Genomic DNA, 20,000 nt, shown 5'->3' with positions numbered 1-20,000 from the left:
TCACATTTCCCCAAAGAACCATTATCGTTATTCGTTATGTATGTATGTATGTACATATATATGTTAGGTTCATTATTAATAATGTTTTACATCAGATCAAATCGGACCACATATCGTTTCGATGTTCAATTAAAATGATTGATTGATTGATTGATATGATTCGATTTTTAACACTAGAATGTTTGACATAAAGTAATTTCTTTTGCAACTGTTTTTTTGTATGATTTGTATAAATATTTTGTTTGATAGGCAACTTTTTTATCGTTAATGTAATAACTAGAGACTGGATATTATGCATTTTAAAACAATACATACACGCTTATTAAAAATAACACCCAAAGAGGATAATATAGAGGAGAGCAGCCCATATAAATGTAAAATCGTAGTATACGAGTTTCAGATCCTCTACCGAGTAAGTCTTTCATACTTAACAGCTAATACTTGTTCCGCAAAGTAGTCTAACTTAATACTTGATCGCCATAGACTCCAGATGTAACTTACAATTATATTTCTGCTTCTCCTCTACCTTATACTCTTTGATAATACTCTTCTTTGCCACCTGACAGGACAGAATCATTCTGTCAGATGTCTCATCATTTTGACGTATTCACTGTCAATTTTGACAGATTTACTTTAAATTTTTTCATGTTTTATATATTTCATGTCTAAATAAATGATTTCCGAATTTAACAAAAATTTATATCAATCTAATCACGAATGGCTTTTATATTTTTACATAATATGTACGTAATTCATCAAAATTTTTAACAATTCTATTAAACAACCATGTCAGCCACTGGTATATAAACTGTTCCCTCATGTTATCTTTTAATATTATAACTATAAGTTTTTCTTTGTTTCTGTTTCTAGGAAATCCAAGGAACAAATGTGCTTTACAACCCGGCCATTCATTAATGGACTGGATACGTTTGGGTGCATCGGGACGTGATTTAACTGGTGTAGGTAATCGTGCAGGAACATTATCAATAACACCGCATCAACTATCTGAGCATTCAACACCAAGCGATGCATGGATTGCAATACGAGGACGTGTTTATAATGTTACACATTATTTACCATTTCATCCTGGCGGTCCAGAAGAGCTAATGCGTGGTGCTGGTCGAGATGCTACGAAATTATTTGATCAGGTTAGTTTTTACTTGATAACCAATTGCCCCATAAGAAATGCACATGATTATAGTATGAAAATATCAAAAAGTATGCGGTTTTTAACTTCATTTTAAGACTTCTTTTACGATTAACCTTCCAATATCTTGAACAACAAGTTATTATAAATTATAATAAAAAAATATTTTTATACAAAACAAAAAATGTCAAATTCTGTTTCAAATAAAGTAATTCAAATTAGTAGTATCGTTTTCCATTTAGGTAAGAAGCACGGTCGAAACATAGTAATGTATGTAATTCTTTTAAACAAGTTCATACTCCTGTCCAATAGATGGCAGTCAGTCATAATCCTAGATATAAACCAATTTATAAAAAACATTTAATATCTTCCAAGACACTAGATGGTAGGTAATTTTAGGTAACTTGAAACAAGAACTTTAAATATTAATATTATTTTGTTTCCAGGTTCATGCATGGGTAAACTATGAGCAAATCCTACAAAAATGTTACATTGGACGTTTAGTCTCAATTGATCCAGATGAATTAGAAACGGCTGACACCTTATTCGGTGGGTCATCACAATCAAAATTAGCATCAAAACAAAATTCATTAACTAAACAATCAAGTTCAGCGCCTACATCCCCACAAAAGAGTTTAATCATACAAAATGATCTATTAAGTTCATCAATAAAACAATTTAATAAAAGTGATGAATCAACAGCAATCAATAATTCAAGCTGCGAACAATCAAATCAACAAAATAATGTGATCTTACCAAAATTTGATTGGATACAAAAATCTGATTGTATAACGTTTATTTTTTATACAAAATCCTATTCAAATTGTGAAATATTAATAGAATTTCAACAAAGTGATAAAAATAATATAAATATAATAATAAAATTAATATATGATAATAAATGTTATAAAAATGCGTTAAATGTTAAACATGAAATTAAATGGCCATGTCGGACTCAAATGAATTATGAAACGGGTAAATGTGAAATAGTTTTTATGAAATTAGATACATTTATATGGCCATGTTATGGTACAATACAACAAGAATATCAAAATCAATCGATATGTGTTTGTGATACAAAAGAAAAATTTTTAATTATTGATAAAATTAAATTAACACATAATATTTATTTAATAGTAATTAAACGATTTAATTGTCAGATTATGAACTGTATACCTATTGGTAAACATATACGTGTTTATTTACAATTAAAAGGTTTGTTGATTTATTTTTTGTAATTGTATTACACGCACCATCTATATTTTGAGTAATGAAACGTTATTGGCTTCAATGTAAAACAATTTATTTAAATAAAAAAGAAAACAAGTGAAGATAACAACTACTGAGTTAACTGTTTAAATATCCTGTATATGCTTGAATTTCAATGTATGATCTACATCCGAGGAGATTTGAGATGAAATTGTGACTAGTCTATAGAGTTTATGAAAAAATTGTTTAAAAGAAATTTGTATTACATCTACACTTAAGTGTCTGAGTAGTCAAACTGTGATGTCGGAATAAAAACTCAGAGCTTAACCCCTCAAAGTTGTTCCGAACAGGCCCATATTTTTATATTTAACCTTTTTTTCTATCTTCTATAGAATTGATTGATTTGGCTCGTTCGCTAACTAAATTAAATCACTTTTTAGGTCTAGAAAACGATAATTTTAGCTCACTATCTCTTTTTGTTTTTGAGCTATCGTGTTCACAGATGAACGGACAGACAGACAAATGGAAATGGATTAATTAAGTGGTTTTCTAAATACCTACACATAATTTTTGATGAATTTTTTAATTTTAAAAAGTTTAGATTTTTTAATGTCAATACTAAACACCTAACCGGTGTAATATACACGGCTTAAGAATATAAGTACGACCCTTTGTTAAATATTGTTTGTTTGCGCTTTTTTTTATATGAAATTACAGTTTAAAGCTTCAAAAATCTCTTTGACAAGGCTAATGATTAAATTCAAATTAACTCAATAATAAGTAAGCGGTTTTGAGAACTTAGAATAATTTAGTAATCGCTGATTCATTCTATTTAATATTACTAAAATAAATAAATAAATTCAAATTTTCTGTTTTTAATACTGAAAACTGGCTTAGTATTAATTTCTAACATGAACGATCTAACGCTTTGAGTTTACTGCGACAATACACTGTATAGAATTTAGCTTCGCTCGACAATTACGTAGAAAATATTTCCCCTTTCCTCTCTGGTTTGTGCTAATTTTGTAAATACCGTCGACATATTATCAAAAAGCCGCATCTCGATAGATATGATGCGATTAAATTAATGTACAAAGTTTATATGGATGCAATTATTGAACTGAATCGTAAGCAATGATGCACGGATTAATTGTAAATTTTTTTGTTGTAGGACATGAACATTCCAGAAGTTATACACCAGTCCCGCCTTGTATAGTAAAACGCCATGAACCAACAAATTATTCAACAGATTGCATATGTTTAATGATAAAATCCTATTCACAAGGTTTAGTCAGTTCGGCCATCTGTAATACACCTTCGGGTCATACTATCGAAGTGAGTCCAGTATCTGGTGGATTTCGTCTTTCACATTTAGAATTTAAAGAATATTTTTTATTGATTGCGGCTGGTACGGGTATTACACCAATGTTGAGTTTACTTTTGTTTTTATTACAACGACGTAGTCGTCGATGGTAGGTATACGAATGCACTCAAATGATTTGGAAGTTAATTTTGAAAACATATCTTTTAAATTTCAGCCAAAGAGTTAAATTATTATTTTTTAATCGTACTGAAAAAGATATTGTCTGGAGGGACCAATTTGATACATTAATGAAAGAAGACAACAGGTATACAATGCGCCAGTTTTATTCCATTTATCAAATTAATAGAGTTTTTTTTTTGTGTTTTTTAGATTTATAGTTGAACATATTTTATCTGATGCAAATGATAAATGGCAAGGTAAACGTGGACGAATTAATTTTGAATTAATACAAGATTCTTTAGAGGATATCATTAAAATATCTGGGGACACATCAAGTTTAGAAGATTTACTAGCAAAATGTTATGTTTGTGTGTGCGGACCGAGTCCGTTTACACAAGCAACTGAAAAAATATTAAAAGAAATACAAATTGATGGAAAATATTCATTAAATAGTTCACAAATACATTGTTTTCTAGGTTAAAATTATTATTTTTCAAGTTAATCGATTCTTTTTTTTTTTTTAATTTAGAAATGGATAATTAGAAAATTAGCTGAATATATGGGTTTACGGACTTATGATGCTTAAAAAGAGAATTTAGGCTTAGTTTAAATGACATGATTTCTATTTTTTTAAACTGTTAACATCCATAATTAAGTACGCCTTATGCTTCCACAATTTTTACTCTAGGGTAATTCTCAATAATTTTTTTACAGAAATTGTTTTATAATTTTAATTCTAATACACCTGTGGACACCGGAAGGGTTAAATTAAAGTGTCGCAACAAATAAAAAATCAATAGATGCCATAGATTCTAGATTGGTGTAACAGTAATTAATTAAATTTTTACAAGTCATATCGGCAAACATCATAAGACCGTACAACCTGTATAATAATTTAAAATAGGAATGGTGCCAAAACTATTTTTTTTATTCAAAAATAAAATTAATTAACATCAAGTTTTTATACAATTCATTCTTTTTTTTTGCGGGAACTTGCTATATTCATACTTATAATTAATTTTTAATAATAAGTTTTCCGTCCTTTAGGAGAAAATAACAAATTATCCTAGTTACGTAGTAGCAATATCGATTACAATTTCGTCTTCAATTTATTGGAAAGGAAATTTTAGGTTAAACCAAGCAATTTTATAAAAAATTTGGGCTATTATTTAAATATTACCCCATGCGAGCATACAAGCGAAGAATGTGGAATATTTTCAGAATTCTAGCCAAAATTTGTTTTTAAATTAAATTCGTCCTTAAATACACAACCCCAAAAATGTTTTTGTATAAGCAAGTTCTCAAAACAATTTAATGAATTTGCGAAAGTTTTATTAATTCTCGAAGGCTGACTTTACGCATAAATTAAATATACAAAGAAAAACCTATATTTTGAAAAAAATTATCATCCTAAATTTCAAAATTTTTAAATTTTTCAAAACAAATACCTATTTTTTATAAAATTTAAATTAATAATTTTACACACAAATGGTACAAAACTTTATTAATAAGGATCAGAGTTTACAAAGTTGCGCCACATTTTAATTTTGGGTCATTTAATCTATCTAAACATTTTGACAGGCAAAGGAAATTTAAAATATCTGAGCTATGAGTAAATTTTAGAAAAATTCGATCACCAGGTTTTCAAAATCTTGGTATTTTAACTGCGCCAACATTTGAACACACATTCCCCTGCTTGCTATGTTTAGAATAAGGTATTTAGCAAAAATTAAAGTTGTACGCAACTTTGTAAGTTACTGATTTCAGATTTTATTAATCGGACTAAACTTAATTTTTGTTTTAACTAAATCTTTAGTGGTAGATTTATATTAAGTCTAAATAAGCAATATAAAAGACGGAGAATAAACCTCAAATCTGCCACTGACAAAGTATTTTAGAAAAACGGGTCATATTATGGACAAAATGTAAAAAATAAAATGTTGAATTTTTCAATCATTAATCGAGAAAAAATTTATAAGCAATATTAAAATTTTAGTAAGCAAACATTATTAATTGTACATAATGATTTTAATTTAAAAAACAAGCACACTTGTAAAGTCCTATTTATTTAAAATTAAAGCACGCGTGCCAAAATCAAATTATATTGTACAAAGTGTTCCAATTAAAAAGAAAGTTTATTAAATCAGTTTTTGAAACTCTAATAGAATCATTTTGTTTCGTTAAAAATACACAAATTTGCAGAATATTTTTTATTCTTGGTCGTTTTTGACTCTACCATGATTCATTTTAAAGGGTTAAAGTAGTGAGTTTGAAGCTACGCTGGTTCAATTTACTCTATGACTCAAAGTGTTGTTATGGCAATCGGAAATTTTAATTATTTATACAATTTAAGAAATTTCAATTAGTATGTACTGCACAAAAAACCTTCTGGAAAAAATTATCTACACGATGGAGAAAACCTTTTCTAAATCCGTTGCGTGGTTTAGAAGCAGTAAGCGGATAAACGGACAGACAGATTAATGCGGATATGTATAGATAAGTATTTCCTATATTCACTCTTGATCGAGTTTACAACTAAAAAGCAATATTTTTATCAAAATTTTTTTGGAATACTTTGTAAAATTTGTAAATAAAAAAAAATAGCAATATAGCTTCGTTATTTTTCGATTGATTACGAACAAAAAGAACATGTGTAGTATTTAATAATAAAAAAAAATATTTTCCAAAAAAATTAAGACATAAATTTTATTATTTTGTTTTTTAAATGTCCAAAATTTTAAAAATAACACCAAAACGATTTTTAGTTTTTGTTTTTGGTCTAAAAAAAATATTTGTGATGATTTTAAAGATGTATTTTTAAATTTTAAATTTTTTCTGTTCATGTATACAAAAATTTTAAAAAATAATAAAAATTTTAAAATGTAAATTTTATATTTAAGCTTTAAATCATTTCACGTTTACCAAATCATGAGACATTTGGTTACTTGAGAATTTTGAATTAATTCGGGGACGGGTTTCTAAAATTGAAGTGTAGCAATTCGATAATTCAGTAACAGCTTTTAATCGTAAACGGGATAAGATAGTTATTTATTCACCCCCAAGACTATTTTTGCTTTAAATCAGAGAAAAGACAAGCTGATTTTTATAGATCGATAAAGTAAAAGATAAAAATCCGATTTGAATAAATGAATTTTTTAAAGGAATTAAAATCCTTGCAAAATCAGTCTTGCATTTCTATTTTGATGGTTTGCAGATGCATACATTTTGTACAATAGCATCCTGTTCTATTATAAAAGTATTAAGAAATCTACACTTGATTAAATAAGAAGAATTTTTTAATTGTATTATAATTATTTTTATCACGCAAACTAGACTACTTCATTTTATCTTAAATAAATAAAAAATTGCATTTGATTATTTAAAAAAAATATTTATATCAAAATGGTTTTAAACCACATTAATGCCGTTAAGATTTAGAAGCATTCATTTGATTCATCTTTTAATATTCTGACAATCAATTTCAAGGTAAGTAAAATTTGTTTTCATTAAAATTCTTTTATAATTCTAAAAATGTGTTACTAATAACAATTAACCCTTAATTAGTATCGAGGTGTCACTTCATTTCGATATGTTTTTCTTTCTTTATTGCTATTAATTATAAATACTAAGAGGCCACATTCAGGCAGCTATGAGTTGTGAAAATTTCGGAAATTAAATTGTAAAATTGATAGAACAATATGGAACATAATTAATTAACCTCCAACCATGGAAATATGAACAATTGCAGGTAATACTGGCACGAATATCTCGCCAATGGCTAACGTAATTTGGCCCCCCACAAAATTTTTGTTCGGGTTAATTAATTATAATTTTTTTAAATCCATTTTTCGTCGTTTGTCCTTCATTGTTTGATCATTAAAATTATTTGTTCGATCGTTGTTTATTTATTATTTATTAAACAATTGTTTGTCATTAAGTTAGCCCATACTATTGATTTCCACTTTTTACTTTCTTAATCGATGTATTTTAAGGAATTATTGATTGCTTGTTTTTATTAGCAATTGTTGGAATATAAATATAGTCAGAGGTGGAGTGATGGCTAGCTCATTCGCCTCCGGCTGCGAAGTACCCCGGTTCAATCCTAGCATGATACTGGTTAATTTTTTTTAAATAAGTAATTATCCCGAGAAAAAGTCGTTCTTTTAGAAAATTGTTTAGAAAACCAAAAGCGACAAATAAGTAAGAGAGCGAGGTATATTTTATGTTATTTTAAAACCCAGCCCTTGGCAGAAGAGTGATTTATGACATGAATGATTTATGACAAGTAGTAACATTATTAACTTTTTTTTGTGAAATGACATGTTCTCCTACTACAAAATCTTATAAAATTTCATTTAACAAGAATAAATTTTAGTATGTATAACACAAAAGCAAGCAAAATAAGTATTTTTTAATATTTTGTAATAGGCGAATATGTTATAAAAAAAAAAAGTGGGATAATATATATAAAACATATTCTCCTATTACAAAATTTCAAATTTTAGTCTTAACGAGTGATTTTTTAATTTTATTAATACACATTTTAATATTTTGTAATAGGAGAATATGAGGCAGATAAACTATATGACATGTTCTCCTATTAAAAAGTTTTATATTTAAAAGTTTCATAGCATAACCAAGCCATTTTTGTACATTTTTAATATTTTGTAACAAGAGAACATGACTTTAAAGAGAGAGATTGATTTATGATTATTTAAATTCCCACCCCCTGACAGAATAGTGATTTATGACATATGTATAAATGACGTTTTTATAGCAATAGGGCGGGGTATATAGATAATTTAAACTATAAAAAGAGTGGAAAATTTAAACATAAGGAAAAATTCATTTAATTTAAAAGTAAAAATCTTTTCCACGCCAGGATTCGAACCAGCGTACTTCAGTGCCATAGGCAAGTGCTATACCCGCACAGCCACTGAACTTATTGATAACAATTTAATTAACTTAGTACTTACCTTTACTAAATAATTAATTAATGATAAGTTTCCTCTGAAAGAAAAAATAGGATAGAAAATTTAAAAAATAAAACAATTTTTAAAATTTATAACGATTTTTATTTATTTAAACAAACAAAAAAAAAGTTTTAAATTTTCATGAAAAGTCATATTGTACTTACCTTTAATACTTACCTTTACTAAATAGTTAATTAATGATAAGTTTGCTCTGAAAGAAAAAATAGGATAGAAAATTTAAAAAATAAAAAAATTTTTAAAATTTATAACGATTTTTATTTATTTATAACAAAAAAAAAATGTTTTAAATTTTTATGAAAAGTCCTATTGTAGGTATATTTTCTTTAAACAAATTAACAGAGATTCTAATTTTCTTATTAAAGTTTTTATACCTTGCATATATGTAATATGCAAGGTATACTAAGTTTAGTCCCAAGTTTGTAAGGCTTAAAAATATTAATGCTATGAACAAAAATTTGGTATATGGTGATCATAAAATCACCTAATTAGTTCATTTTCGGTTGTCTGTCCGTCTGTCTGCCAACACGATAACTCAAAAACGAAAAAAGATATCAAGCTGAAATTCTTACAGCGTACTCTGAACGTAAAAAGTGAAGTCAAGTTCGTAAATGAGCAACATAGGTCGATTGGGTCTTGACCTATGGGTCCGTAGAATCCATCTTGTAAACCGTTAGAGATAGAACAAAAGTATAAATGTAAAAAATCTTCCTTATCAAAAAATAAACAACTTTTGTTTGAAACATTTTTTCATATGTGTAATGTTACAGAGTAATCAACACTGTCTATGCATGGTATTTCAACAATTAACTGAGCCAATTGTTTGTTTTCACTTGTTATACAAATATTTGAACCAACTGTATATAAGCTATAAAATATTGTTAGCTATAAAATGATGATTACTCAGCCACATTCACAGGTGGGTAAAAGGTGTGGTATTGTATATTTATTGAAGATGTATGGATAAAACACCAACCTGATGATATGACGCATGTGTGATTTAAGAAAGCTAAAAAGACACATACAAGCACATTTACAACAAAAAATTATGTCATTTTCTTTGATTATTTTGTAACATTACTTAAGTCATGTTCTAAAAAAAAACAGACATCTTTTTTTTTCAAAATCAAACTCAGGAAAAAGGTACATAAAAACATTTATGCAAAAACTTTCTCTTCTCTGTTCTAACAACCTCCATAAAATAGTTATTAAAATTTAAATTACCGAAAAATAATTAGTTTAAGCTTATCATTTACATATTAATTGACCCAAAAAAATTTTATAGTTTCTATGTTTTGCTTATTCTTATAGTTAACTGCAAATTTAATCTAAAATACTTCTGAACTAATTATAAATTTAAAATGCTTCCGAACTTCTAAAATGCTTTTTCCCTTGAAAATTAACTATAATTTTAACACACTTTTTTTATCAATATTTATATTTTTGGGATATACCAAATTTTTATTTTTTCAAAAAATCAGGCGGTTTTCCTGCGATCATTTTTGACCACACTCTACGTGTGATCTCAGAGCTTATAAGAGTGTGAAATTAATCATATGACTGTATTTGGAATTTTAGAGTTGAAACTTGCTTGGATTTTTCCTCTTGAAAGTCTTTGAAGAAATTCTCCAAACGCTTCTAACCTGCTCATCAGCCCATACCTGTAAAAAACGTCGATTATGGCAAATTTTTTAAAACTGTACTAATTTATTTTCGTTTTCTTTCAGATGGCCTCCAAAATTTGTATCCTAATTTTAATATTAAGTGTAACTTGCTACGGAGATGACAACGATTTACGTTGCCCGAATAAAGCTTTACGAAAATGTCTATGCGGTCATGTAGTGTACGATTATATTCGGCAATATGTAGTAAATTGTACCGATACAAACTTTCGAAGTACAGATGTTCTAGAAAATTTACCCAGTGAAACACAAGTTTTAATCTTCACAGGGAATCATATCCCAGAATTACCATGGAATGTATTTGGACCGATTGCTAAATTACAAGATTTACGTACTATTGATATGAGTAATAATGGGATAAAAGATATCCCAGGAAAAGCTTATCATCATGTCGAAAACGTTGAGATGTTGATTTTAAATCATAATGAGTTAAGTATTGCTGACGACAGTCACCATCCTCGAGTTTTTTCGAATTTTATCAATTTATTAGAACTACATTTAACAAACGCCTTCGAAGATGATACTGATGAAGCCTTATCCAACGATTTACATGATATTTTCGTAAATAGTAACCTAACACGATTAAAAAAACTACATTTAGAACAAAATGAAATACAATATTTTCGGGATCGACAAATTTTTTGTGAGTTACCTGCATTAATGGATCTACACTTAAGTAACAACTTCTTGAAAGAAATCAATTTTAACATAACATGTTTAAAACACCTACGGTTTTTGGATCTCGAATACAACAAATTTAACGTTTTAACCGATTACGAGTTCCGTATGTTAGATCATATCGCAAGTACACCGAGAGCAGAACCGTTGGTTATCGATTTAAGTGGGAATCCATTGATATGTTCCGAAGCACGAAGCCTAGTAAATTGGATTAATCAAACCAAAGTGACGGTACGCCGTAAAGAAGCGCTTACATGTTCACAAAATACAAAAGATAATCCTATTTTATTATTAAAAAAATTTTTACAAATGAGTGCTTCTGTTACGGATAGTACGAATCCACTTGCAGTTATTATTTTAACGTTGTTAATTTTAACGCTTGTTTGTGCGTTATTGTATGCGTATTGGGATAAGATTTTAGTGAAAAGTAAACCGTTGTATAATACGTTACATCGAAAAGTACATTATACGACAATTGAAGCACAAGTTGATCATGTCTAGTGTGATTTTACGAAATTGGATACATTTGTTTTTGGCACTTACAGTGTAAGTGCCCAAGACAAATTACCTCTGAGAACAATATACAGGATATCGATTTTTTGCTGGTAATTACAATTTTTTTGAATAATTGCTATTTTTTAGAATGAGGAATAACTTCTTTTCTTGAAATGTAAGATTCGCTTTATCTATAAGGAGTAATCTAAGCTGGACTACAACCTCCAAACCAATATCTTCTAGATTAGAGAAAGTACAGGATTTGGAGTAAATCCAGGTATTATAATCTCCTCATGAATACTCTGTTATTATTGAGGCTTTTAAATTATAGCACGCTACAGCCTGTCAACAAGAGTTTAATGAGTTTCTAGTGTCTCATTCTAGAATCTGCAGCTATCGCTGGTTTCTAATCTATATGTTCCTTGAATTTACTGTGCCATGTGAAGAAACCGGACAGTAGCTGTATCCTACTTTTGTTTAATCAATGCAGATTTCAGATCCTCTTGATTCGAATTTTCCGAAATTTTTAATTTGTCTCAGTTAGGAGAAAACACGGCACTATTGTATTGCATTCTAAATAATTGTATATTTAATAAATCGAATATCTTGAATATTGGTCTCACGTTTTAAATTACTATAATTAGTCTCAAAATTTGTTAGATTTCCCTCTCACTGCCAATGTAAATTGCTTTTCTTTTAATACGTATTATTAATTATTGTGATAGTTAAATTAATGAAAAAACGTATTGGCGGCAATTAATTTAAATAAAAATGTAGATATTATAACCTATGTTAGTATTATTAATTGTTATGCATTTTAATATTTAAAAAAAATTTTAATAATCCGTGCTATTTAAGTCGTGGTGCTTCGTTTTGTAAAATAATTCATATGTTAAAATGAAAATCTCTATAGTTAAATTTTATTTTCTACAACTTTTGTTATTATCAAAATATCAATCGATAAACTTTTATAAATATTACAAACAATAGCGATAAACGTAGTTCTTTGTTACGAATGGTATATCGGATTCAATACTGAAAAGGAACTTTTTGAATACCAATTCGATGTAGAATTGCTGGTCTTCTTTTGTCAGCAGTTATCTAGGCACCCTGTATAATAAAATAATGGTAATAATCGTAAAACTTGAAACAAATTATTAATTGAAATTTCAAAAAAAAAAATACATGAATTATCGTGATCTTAAAACAAAATGGTAGTACCACGCACAACATTAATAATTTAATCAATAATTTTTATTTTATTTAAACAAATACATAAATTTTATTATATAATATTTTATAACAATTATTTAGAAAAATAAATTTTATACCAATTTAAAAAAGAAAATTTAATAAATTTAACAAAATAAAAAAAAAACAATGTTGTTTTTCTTCTAATTGTTTTAAGTCTTAGATAATTTATCTGAGATTCATACCATAACATAAATTTTAGATCAAATATTGTCCAAATAAATCACAAATCTTCAAAAATTTTTGTAAAAATTAGAATTTAATATTTAGAAAGAAAGTGAGATCAATTTTTTCCAAGCACAATAAAATATATATATTTTAATTTTCTAATATATGACTAAATTTGTGAGAAAAATTAGGCACCGAGGAGTTTTTTCTTTAGGAATTAAACATTTTTATGCTTTAAATTATTTTCATGCGAAAAAATCAAAATAAAAAAGTTTCAAGGAAGACAAACGTGGTAAGTTAATTTTTTTCTAAAATTGGTGACCTTAGAAACGTGATTAAGTTGAAGAAAATCCGATTTTCTTCAAGGACAACTGAGAATTTACGAACATATTGTTTAACTACGAACTGAGGGTGCATTCTCGGTTGCATTTCTTCTGCGTGTAAGTTAATACCGATCAAATACGTGTTACGGAGACTTTCAAAGAAAAAATGTTGGGAATGTAGGCCGATATATCAATGATATATTCCAAGAAGACGTATTCAATTCAATTTTTAATTACGACTGATTTCGAAATACGGCAATTTCCTCATATTATGTACGTTCCGGTTTAAGAATGCACCTTTAAAAGTTGATGTTAAAAAATCGATACGTATAAAATATTTTACGAAGCAACAAAGCATTTTCTAAAAATTTTTTGATAAAAAAACAAAAGGAATTTCCATTTTGGGAAATGATAGTGTGCGCAAGCAAATTGAACCGTGTTATTTTGATTGTACCATCATCAGAGCTTTATTTCCCATATTATATAAAAGAAAAATAACTTTTTTCAAAGAAAAAAGATATGTCATGTTTTTTTTTGTCTAGTCTTCTAATCTAAAAAAATAATTCTGGTTTATTAATTATGGAAAATTGGAATAATCGAATTAATACTTTTCTACCTTCCTAAATGGGGAAAATGTCATAAAAGGAATTATTCTTATAACTACAAAACGATCCTATAATATAAATTTTTATAGTTTAAGGTCCGGTTCTACTAAATTCGATTAAATTTTTTGATTAATTATGTTAACACGGTAAAATATTTAATCAATTATAAAGCATTCAAATATATCTTCTTAACCTGGAACACATTTTTTTTTCTTCAATTAATCGATATCGTAATTAAACAAATTTAATCAAAAATGATTAAATTGACTGTTCAAAATTGGGGTTATGCAAGCAGCGACTTGCCGCACTACCAGCAGCCGTATGTGGTCGAATCATTTTTCATCATCACACAAAATTGTGAGTGCAGCAAACTTCTAAACCTCTTGCTTAATTTCTTTTTTCACGCGCAAATCAGCAATCATGTCCGTTGTCACTATGACCACCGTAAAAATATCGATACGTTTTATTCGATACTTTTAACTGGCCTTAGTACTCTAGTGACGTATTAATTAATTTTATCTGTGCACGTTTACTGCTCTGGCTGCGATAAATCGCTTGCTGTATGTCCTCAATTTTAAACGTTTAATTAAGAAAAGATATTAAACTATAATTAAATTTGTTTCTTTTGAAAATAAAGCGTATTAATTTTTAAAAAGCATAAATTGTTTTTCAAAAAAAAATAATAATAATAATAATAAATTACGTCCCTTAAATATAATTAATATGTGTTACATATACAATCTGGTGTAAATAATTTATTACGATTATCGCCACTTGTATTCACATTTAACGTTTTTGGTTGTGATCCATATTGTATACCAGATCCGGTACGATCTGGATCTAATTCACCTGATTCAATTTTTGCTAGAATTGTTTTTGAACATTTTAAAAATGATTCTTCAACGCTTTCACCTGTTTTTGCGCTTGTTTCAAGAAACATTAATTCTGTAAAGTATACGAAAAAGAATCAATTTTGAATAATTGAACTTGAAAAATAATATATTAAAACGTCTCGTAATAAGGACCCTCAGAGGACAGATGTAAGTAACTTTATGAGCGAGCAGGATAAAAACACTAGATCTAATGTTAGATAACTAAACTTAACAATTTAACGGCGAAGAAAACAAAAAATTATCCTTTTTTTATTAAATTCATTTATTGTTTTCAATATATTTGAATTTAGTTACCGTTTGACAAAAGGCTTATACCGTTATAACAAAGTAAAAAATATAAATACTGTTTAAAAATGCTGTATTTAAGTGTAAAAATATATTTAAAATACATTATAATTTTGAGATATTTAAACACAGTTTTTTGTCGCTCTCTGTTGATGACGTATAAGTACGTGATCTGTCAATTGGTGACAGTTCAATATATAATTTACACTTTAAAAAAATGAATTTACAACACAGAATTTACACTCGATATTATTAAGTTTTCTAATAAAAAGCCGTAGAATAGCATAATTTAATGAAATACCATATTAAATATAAATAATTAATATCATACAGTATGTCAACAAATTTGAGAAGCCCGTACTATGATGTCACGTCCGTATAAAAATTTGAATTTCCGTTTTAGAAATTTTTAAATGCCCTCACTGAAATTGTACTTTTATTAATTAATTTTAAGTAATTAAAAAGATATTAATTACTAAAATAATGGTTAAGTTGAAATGTCCTGTCATTAAAGTTACGGAAGAAAAATATTCGAACCAAATTTAAATTTCATGAATATTCCCTATTTAATAATTAAACCGAAGCTTGTGAAACCGGGTCTTATTTTGAGACAGTTGTGTTACTTAAGGTAATCTATACTTTTCTAGTGTGTGTCTGTATACTCACCATTTTCTTGTGCAAATTGTGATGCCTCTATAAACGTAACTTGTCGCTCCACATCTAAATCTTTTTTATTACCAATTAATAAAATTACAACACCTGGACTGGCTAGAAGACGTGCATCACGTAACCAAGTACTCACTACATTAAATGAATCACGAGATGTAATATCGTAGACCAACAGTGCACCCGCAGCACCGCGATAATATGATTTGGTTACAGAACGAAATCGTTCTTGTCCCGCTGTATCCCATATTTGTAATTTTACTGATTTACCACCGACATTTATTATTTTTGATCCAAATTCTACACCAATTGTATGACTACTATCTTCTTTAACTAGAAATACAAATAATAGTTAATTATTCATGGTCTCCAAAATTGGAGGTTTCCTGATTATCCCCCATTACTATCAGAAATATAGAATTATTTCCAAGAGGCTGAAGAAGTTTTAAAGAAAGAAGAAACTTTAGGGTTGGGTAAATAACTTCATTTTATTAATTCATCCAATAAACTAATATGGAATACTAGTTTCATGATTTCGCCGGTCCAATTTCCCGATAAAAAACCATTATTGCATTAAAAAATGTTTGGGAGTAAGCCCCTTACTATATAAAGCTCAGGCTTCAATACAAGCGACCATAACTGTGATGAGCTGTTTAAAATATGATAATAGAAATGTACTCATGAGACCTATGAGAATCTTGCCGAATTCAATACCCTTATTATTCGATTATCATTATTATTAAATAGTTCAATTGATCAATCAAAAATTCATACATTTGTTCTCGATAAATTGATGAAGTAAGCATGATTTTCCAGCACCTGCATTCCCAATAACAAGAAATTTAAATAAATAATCTGTAAAAAAAGACAAACATTGTGAATTTTTGAATTTTATAAAAAGGAAACTAAATTTACCGTAAGATTCTGACATATTTTCTAATAGTTTCTATATACTTTTATAATTTTAACATCACGAATTTACTTTGAAATACAATCAACAATAATAAACTGTTATTGCACTGTGTTATTATACTGTCAAAGTAGGGAAATCAGTGGCTCTCAACGTTTTTTTATATTAGTACTAATACGCTCCGTAAGAAGTTTGTTTCGAACTCAAACTCATCTTTTCGCCCTAAGCACGCCATAAAAAGTTCAACTTGATATCTTTTTTCGATTTTGAATCATCGTGTTAACGATAGACGAAAAAATAAAAATGGGCTAATTAGGACATTTAATGAACAACTATACTAAAAAATCATAAATAATCACAGATCGCTCAGTAAATTAACTGCTAACGCTTACCTTCACCTCAGCTAAACGCAGCCAGTTCAGGAGATCATAAAATAAAAATCAATAATTCTCTAACCATCACAAAAAAATACTTGTTGAAATGTGAAACTACTACTTTTACCGATCAAAATGATTATACAGCAGGTATTTTGCCTTTTATATTAAAAACAAGAAGCGTTTAAAGACACATAATTATGTAATTACCAAAACACTGAAAACTTTTGTTTGTTACTGTTAATACCGACCATGAAGTCTTGTTTCACCAACGATTAAATAAAACTTTAGATAAAATACTTATCAAAATTACAAAACCACAACATTCGCAATTTATTCGTACTTCCCAATTACTCGATTATCTGCATCCTATTAATTTTACAGTGAGTTCACAATTAAAACACACATTAAATAATGTTTATTTTTCAATCAACATTTAATGCCCGCAATATGTGTACATTCAATGAGTGCGTCAATGATGGACTCGCTCATAGCTCGACCCACGAACCATTGTTTTGAGGTCGTAACGCCGTATGCATTTAAACGTCAAAACAGTGCTTGTCAGATGACTGGTTTTATTTATTTATAACTTTGTGATGCAATTCTGATAAAAGTACGATTTTTACAATGATTTATAATCATTTGAAAAATGTTTTATTTGTAAGTAATTTTAATCAATATATTTACCATAATTTTATGAATATGGTTTATCTTTGTAGACAAAATCACCGTATCCATTAATAAGCTCAAAACGTAATCTTTTCGAATGGTTAAACATTATTTTTAATGCTGTAAGTTATTTCTTTATACCAGCCGCTAGAAGAAATTTTGCAATTGCTGAATGTTTGAATTTTGTCCTAAATAGGTTGATAATAGTAGAATTAAAGAAATTGGACCAGACCGTGCTTGCGCTGAATGGTTAATACGAAATGGTGCTTCTGTAAAATGGGTTGGCGTAAAAGAGTTATTTTCAGATTATAACTCTTTATCGCATCAAGAAGATAGTGTTCGGGCATGTCTTGAAGAAATTCATGCAACAAATGCCAGTTTACGCTACAATGGATTCGGCTATTTTAGTAAGATAAAACCCTTCGCTATTTATAATTCGCCGCCTAACTCTCCTTAAGTTAAATCCATTTTTGTCTATTCTAACTGGATTCTTACAAGTCTGTATTTAAAATAACAAGACACATCTGAAACGTGAGGTAGCGCTGCCAGAATCACTTTAACTCATTCGTTTGACAGTTTTCGGGGAAAAAGTGCACTCAGAACAAAATTACAATCGCTCGTTTCGGCTGATTAATTTCATTCAACTCTTGTTAATCAACTATAATTGTCCCACTATAGTTGAATCTTGTTGCAACTCTTAAACCCTTTTCTTAAAATTCAATATTAATTGAACGATTGTAGATTTTGAAAACGGGGCTAAGAGATAAGATCTGAGTAAAAGTCGTATAACAACAAATTGCATATAGCGAATTCAAAAACTAATCAAAATACGAATCGCGTTATGTCGCTTTCCAATTGGTGTAGCGGGCCCGTAGTCTGGGGTACGATCGAGTAAACTTAGCCTGCCCTTATGTATAATCTACCAACCGTACTGTACCGTAGTAATGAGTGATTAAATCGATTAATAAATTTTTTTGCAGAAGATTTAACACATTTAAAGAAAATAGTATTCAAAGATTGTCAATTAATCGATGACCGAATTTTCCCATATTTGGAACATGTTAAAAACTCGTTACAAGATCTTCATTTAATTAGTTGTCATAGTATTACAGACGATGGTATTCTTAAATGTACTAATTTAACGTATGTATCACTGTTTTAATCTAAACGCTTCCATAGACGTTATTCTTTTCAACAATTTTGAACGAACAAAAGAAATTGGGTCGTTTAGCTGATAAGAAATTTCAATAAATTAAATTTTACATGTATTTTTTTAAGCCCTAAGCCCTTTTCGAAAAGCGGAGTACTATCAATGGGAGTATTGCTGGTGTTCTTCTGGAGTATTACAGGTGTTTTCACGGAGTTTTGCGAGTGTTCTGAAGAAGTATTCATAAGGAGGAGTCACTAAAAAACATTGACATTTTACCACAGACAATTTGTTTCAATTGTTTTGTTTTTTAGACTTTTTCAGGCAATTTATTAAATTTTTCTGCGTAAGAACCATCCTCGTGCTTCAAGGAATATTATAAAAAAAGAAATAGCGAAATCACATTCAGCGATTCATTTTTATAGTATAAAAGATAAGTTGCGGTGTATGCTTCGTGCATACTCCGCGAGAACACTGACAATACTACACGAAAACTCTGAGAAAAGGTAAGAATCTCGTGATACAACTGCACATAAAACCACGCGTTTCCACCGTTAAAACTTCATCGACACTCCGAGTTCCAGATTTGTTTTTTCGAAAATTCGATGTTGGCGTGAAATTTCTTCTTACTATAGTTTCCAGTTAAATTTTTGAAAAGATAAAATGTCTTTGGATACATGAAATCATTTTAAAATGTTTGTAATTATTTGTTTTAGGAATCTAAAAAGTTTGTATTTACATGATTTACAAGGAATGAAATTCAAAGATAAAATTTTAACAGAATTTCAAACTAAATTACCAAAATGCGCTGTTGATATTAAATAGTAATGTCAAATTGACTTGCTCACAAAGTTTATATTTTCTAATCGCAATTCAAAATAAATAGTTTTCTAGCTAGTGTTCAAGCTTTGAATTATTGACTGCATAGTAACTTGCTTAACTAAAGCAAATTCTTGACAGAAGGGCGCATAAATGATTAAATATGTAAAATAACTGTCAAATAATAACTAATAAAAGAAATAAC

The 20,000-nt window shown here is 28.3% G+C and overlaps 4 protein-coding genes across 6 annotated transcripts in view; 3 read left to right on the top strand and 1 right to left on the bottom strand.

The window, feature by feature from the left end:
- Window positions 1-4,745, top strand: part of LOC123300670 (cytochrome b5 reductase 4) — a 137,923-nt gene extending 133,178 nt beyond the window's left edge. The window contains exons 2-7 of the mRNA XM_044883279.1: window positions 871-1,148; window positions 1,594-1,645; window positions 1,850-2,362; window positions 3,528-3,828; window positions 3,895-3,984; window positions 4,050-4,745. Of these exons, the coding sequence (XP_044739214.1) occupies window positions 871-1,148; window positions 1,594-1,645; window positions 1,850-2,362; window positions 3,528-3,828; window positions 3,895-3,984; window positions 4,050-4,320 (1,505 nt within the window). The 3' untranslated portion in view covers window positions 4,321-4,745. The remainder of the gene's footprint in view (window positions 1-870; window positions 1,149-1,593; window positions 1,646-1,849; window positions 2,363-3,527; window positions 3,829-3,894; window positions 3,985-4,049) is intronic.
- A 2,463-nt stretch (window positions 4,746-7,208) lies between these two features.
- On the top strand, window positions 7,209-12,433 carry LOC123301692 (toll-like receptor 4). 3 transcript variants are annotated; one of them, XM_044884547.1, is made up of 2 exons: window positions 7,209-7,325; window positions 10,558-12,433. In XM_044884547.1, the coding sequence occupies exon 2, from the start codon at window positions 10,558-10,560 to the stop codon at window positions 11,689-11,691; it is 1,134 nt and encodes a 377-aa protein (XP_044740482.1). In that variant the 5' UTR covers window positions 7,209-7,325; the 3' UTR covers window positions 11,692-12,433. The 3 variants fall into 3 exon arrangements, with proteins under 3 accessions (XP_044740482.1, XP_044740481.1, XP_044740483.1); XM_044884546.1 differs by lacking the exon at window positions 7,209-7,325 and adding an exon at window positions 9,795-9,973; XM_044884548.1 differs by lacking the exon at window positions 7,209-7,325 and adding an exon at window positions 10,409-10,493.
- Window positions 12,434-14,745: 2,312 nt separating this feature from the next.
- LOC123301694 (ras-related protein Rab-4B) lies at window positions 14,746-16,889 on the bottom strand. Its single transcript, XM_044884549.1, has 4 exons — window positions 16,792-16,889; window positions 16,651-16,731; window positions 15,877-16,209; window positions 14,746-14,977 (listed from the first exon to the last, which is right to left on the bottom strand). Exons 1-4 carry the CDS (start codon window positions 16,805-16,807, stop codon window positions 14,751-14,753), a joined length of 657 nt encoding a protein of 218 aa, XP_044740484.1. The 5' UTR covers window positions 16,808-16,889; the 3' UTR covers window positions 14,746-14,750.
- Window positions 16,890-17,672: 783 nt separating this feature from the next.
- Window positions 17,673-19,968, top strand: LOC123301695 (ATP synthase subunit s, mitochondrial). The gene is made up of 5 exons (XM_044884550.1): window positions 17,673-17,820; window positions 17,880-17,951; window positions 18,026-18,236; window positions 18,810-18,972; window positions 19,693-19,968. The coding sequence occupies exons 1-5, from the start codon at window positions 17,788-17,790 to the stop codon at window positions 19,799-19,801; spliced, it is 588 nt and encodes a 195-aa protein (XP_044740485.1). The 5' UTR covers window positions 17,673-17,787; the 3' UTR covers window positions 19,802-19,968.
- The last annotated feature ends 32 nt before the right edge of the window (window positions 19,969-20,000 follow it).

This window comes from Chrysoperla carnea, chromosome 5, assembly GCF_905475395.1.
Source record: "Chrysoperla carnea chromosome 5, inChrCarn1.1, whole genome shotgun sequence".
Taxonomy (NCBI): Eukaryota; Metazoa; Arthropoda; class Insecta; order Neuroptera; family Chrysopidae; genus Chrysoperla; species Chrysoperla carnea.
The sequence above is the reverse complement of the archived record's forward strand: the minus strand, read 5'-3'. Positions and strand labels throughout refer to the sequence as shown.

Coding starts and splice junctions, on each gene's coding strand:
- LOC123301692 (XM_044884547.1), top strand. CDS start 10,558: ATGGCCTCCAAAATTTGTATCCTAATTTTAATATTAAGTGTAACTTGC.
- LOC123301694 (XM_044884549.1), bottom strand. Junction 16,210..16,650: donor TCAATTTATCGAGAACAAAT/GTATGAATTTTT, acceptor TTGTATTTCTAG/TTAAAGAAGATAGTAGTCAT. Junction 14,978..15,876: donor ACAATTTGCACAAGAAAATG/GTGAGTATACAG, acceptor TATACTTTACAG/AATTAATGTTTCTTGAAACA.
- LOC123301695 (XM_044884550.1), top strand. CDS start 17,788: ATGATTTATAATCATTTGAAAAATGTTTTATTT. Junction 17,821..17,879: donor ATTTGAAAAATGTTTTATTT/GTAAGTAATTTT, acceptor TTATCTTTGTAG/ACAAAATCACCGTATCCATT. Junction 18,237..18,809: donor CAATGGATTCGGCTATTTTA/GTAAGATAAAAC, acceptor ATTTTTTTGCAG/AAGATTTAACACATTTAAAG.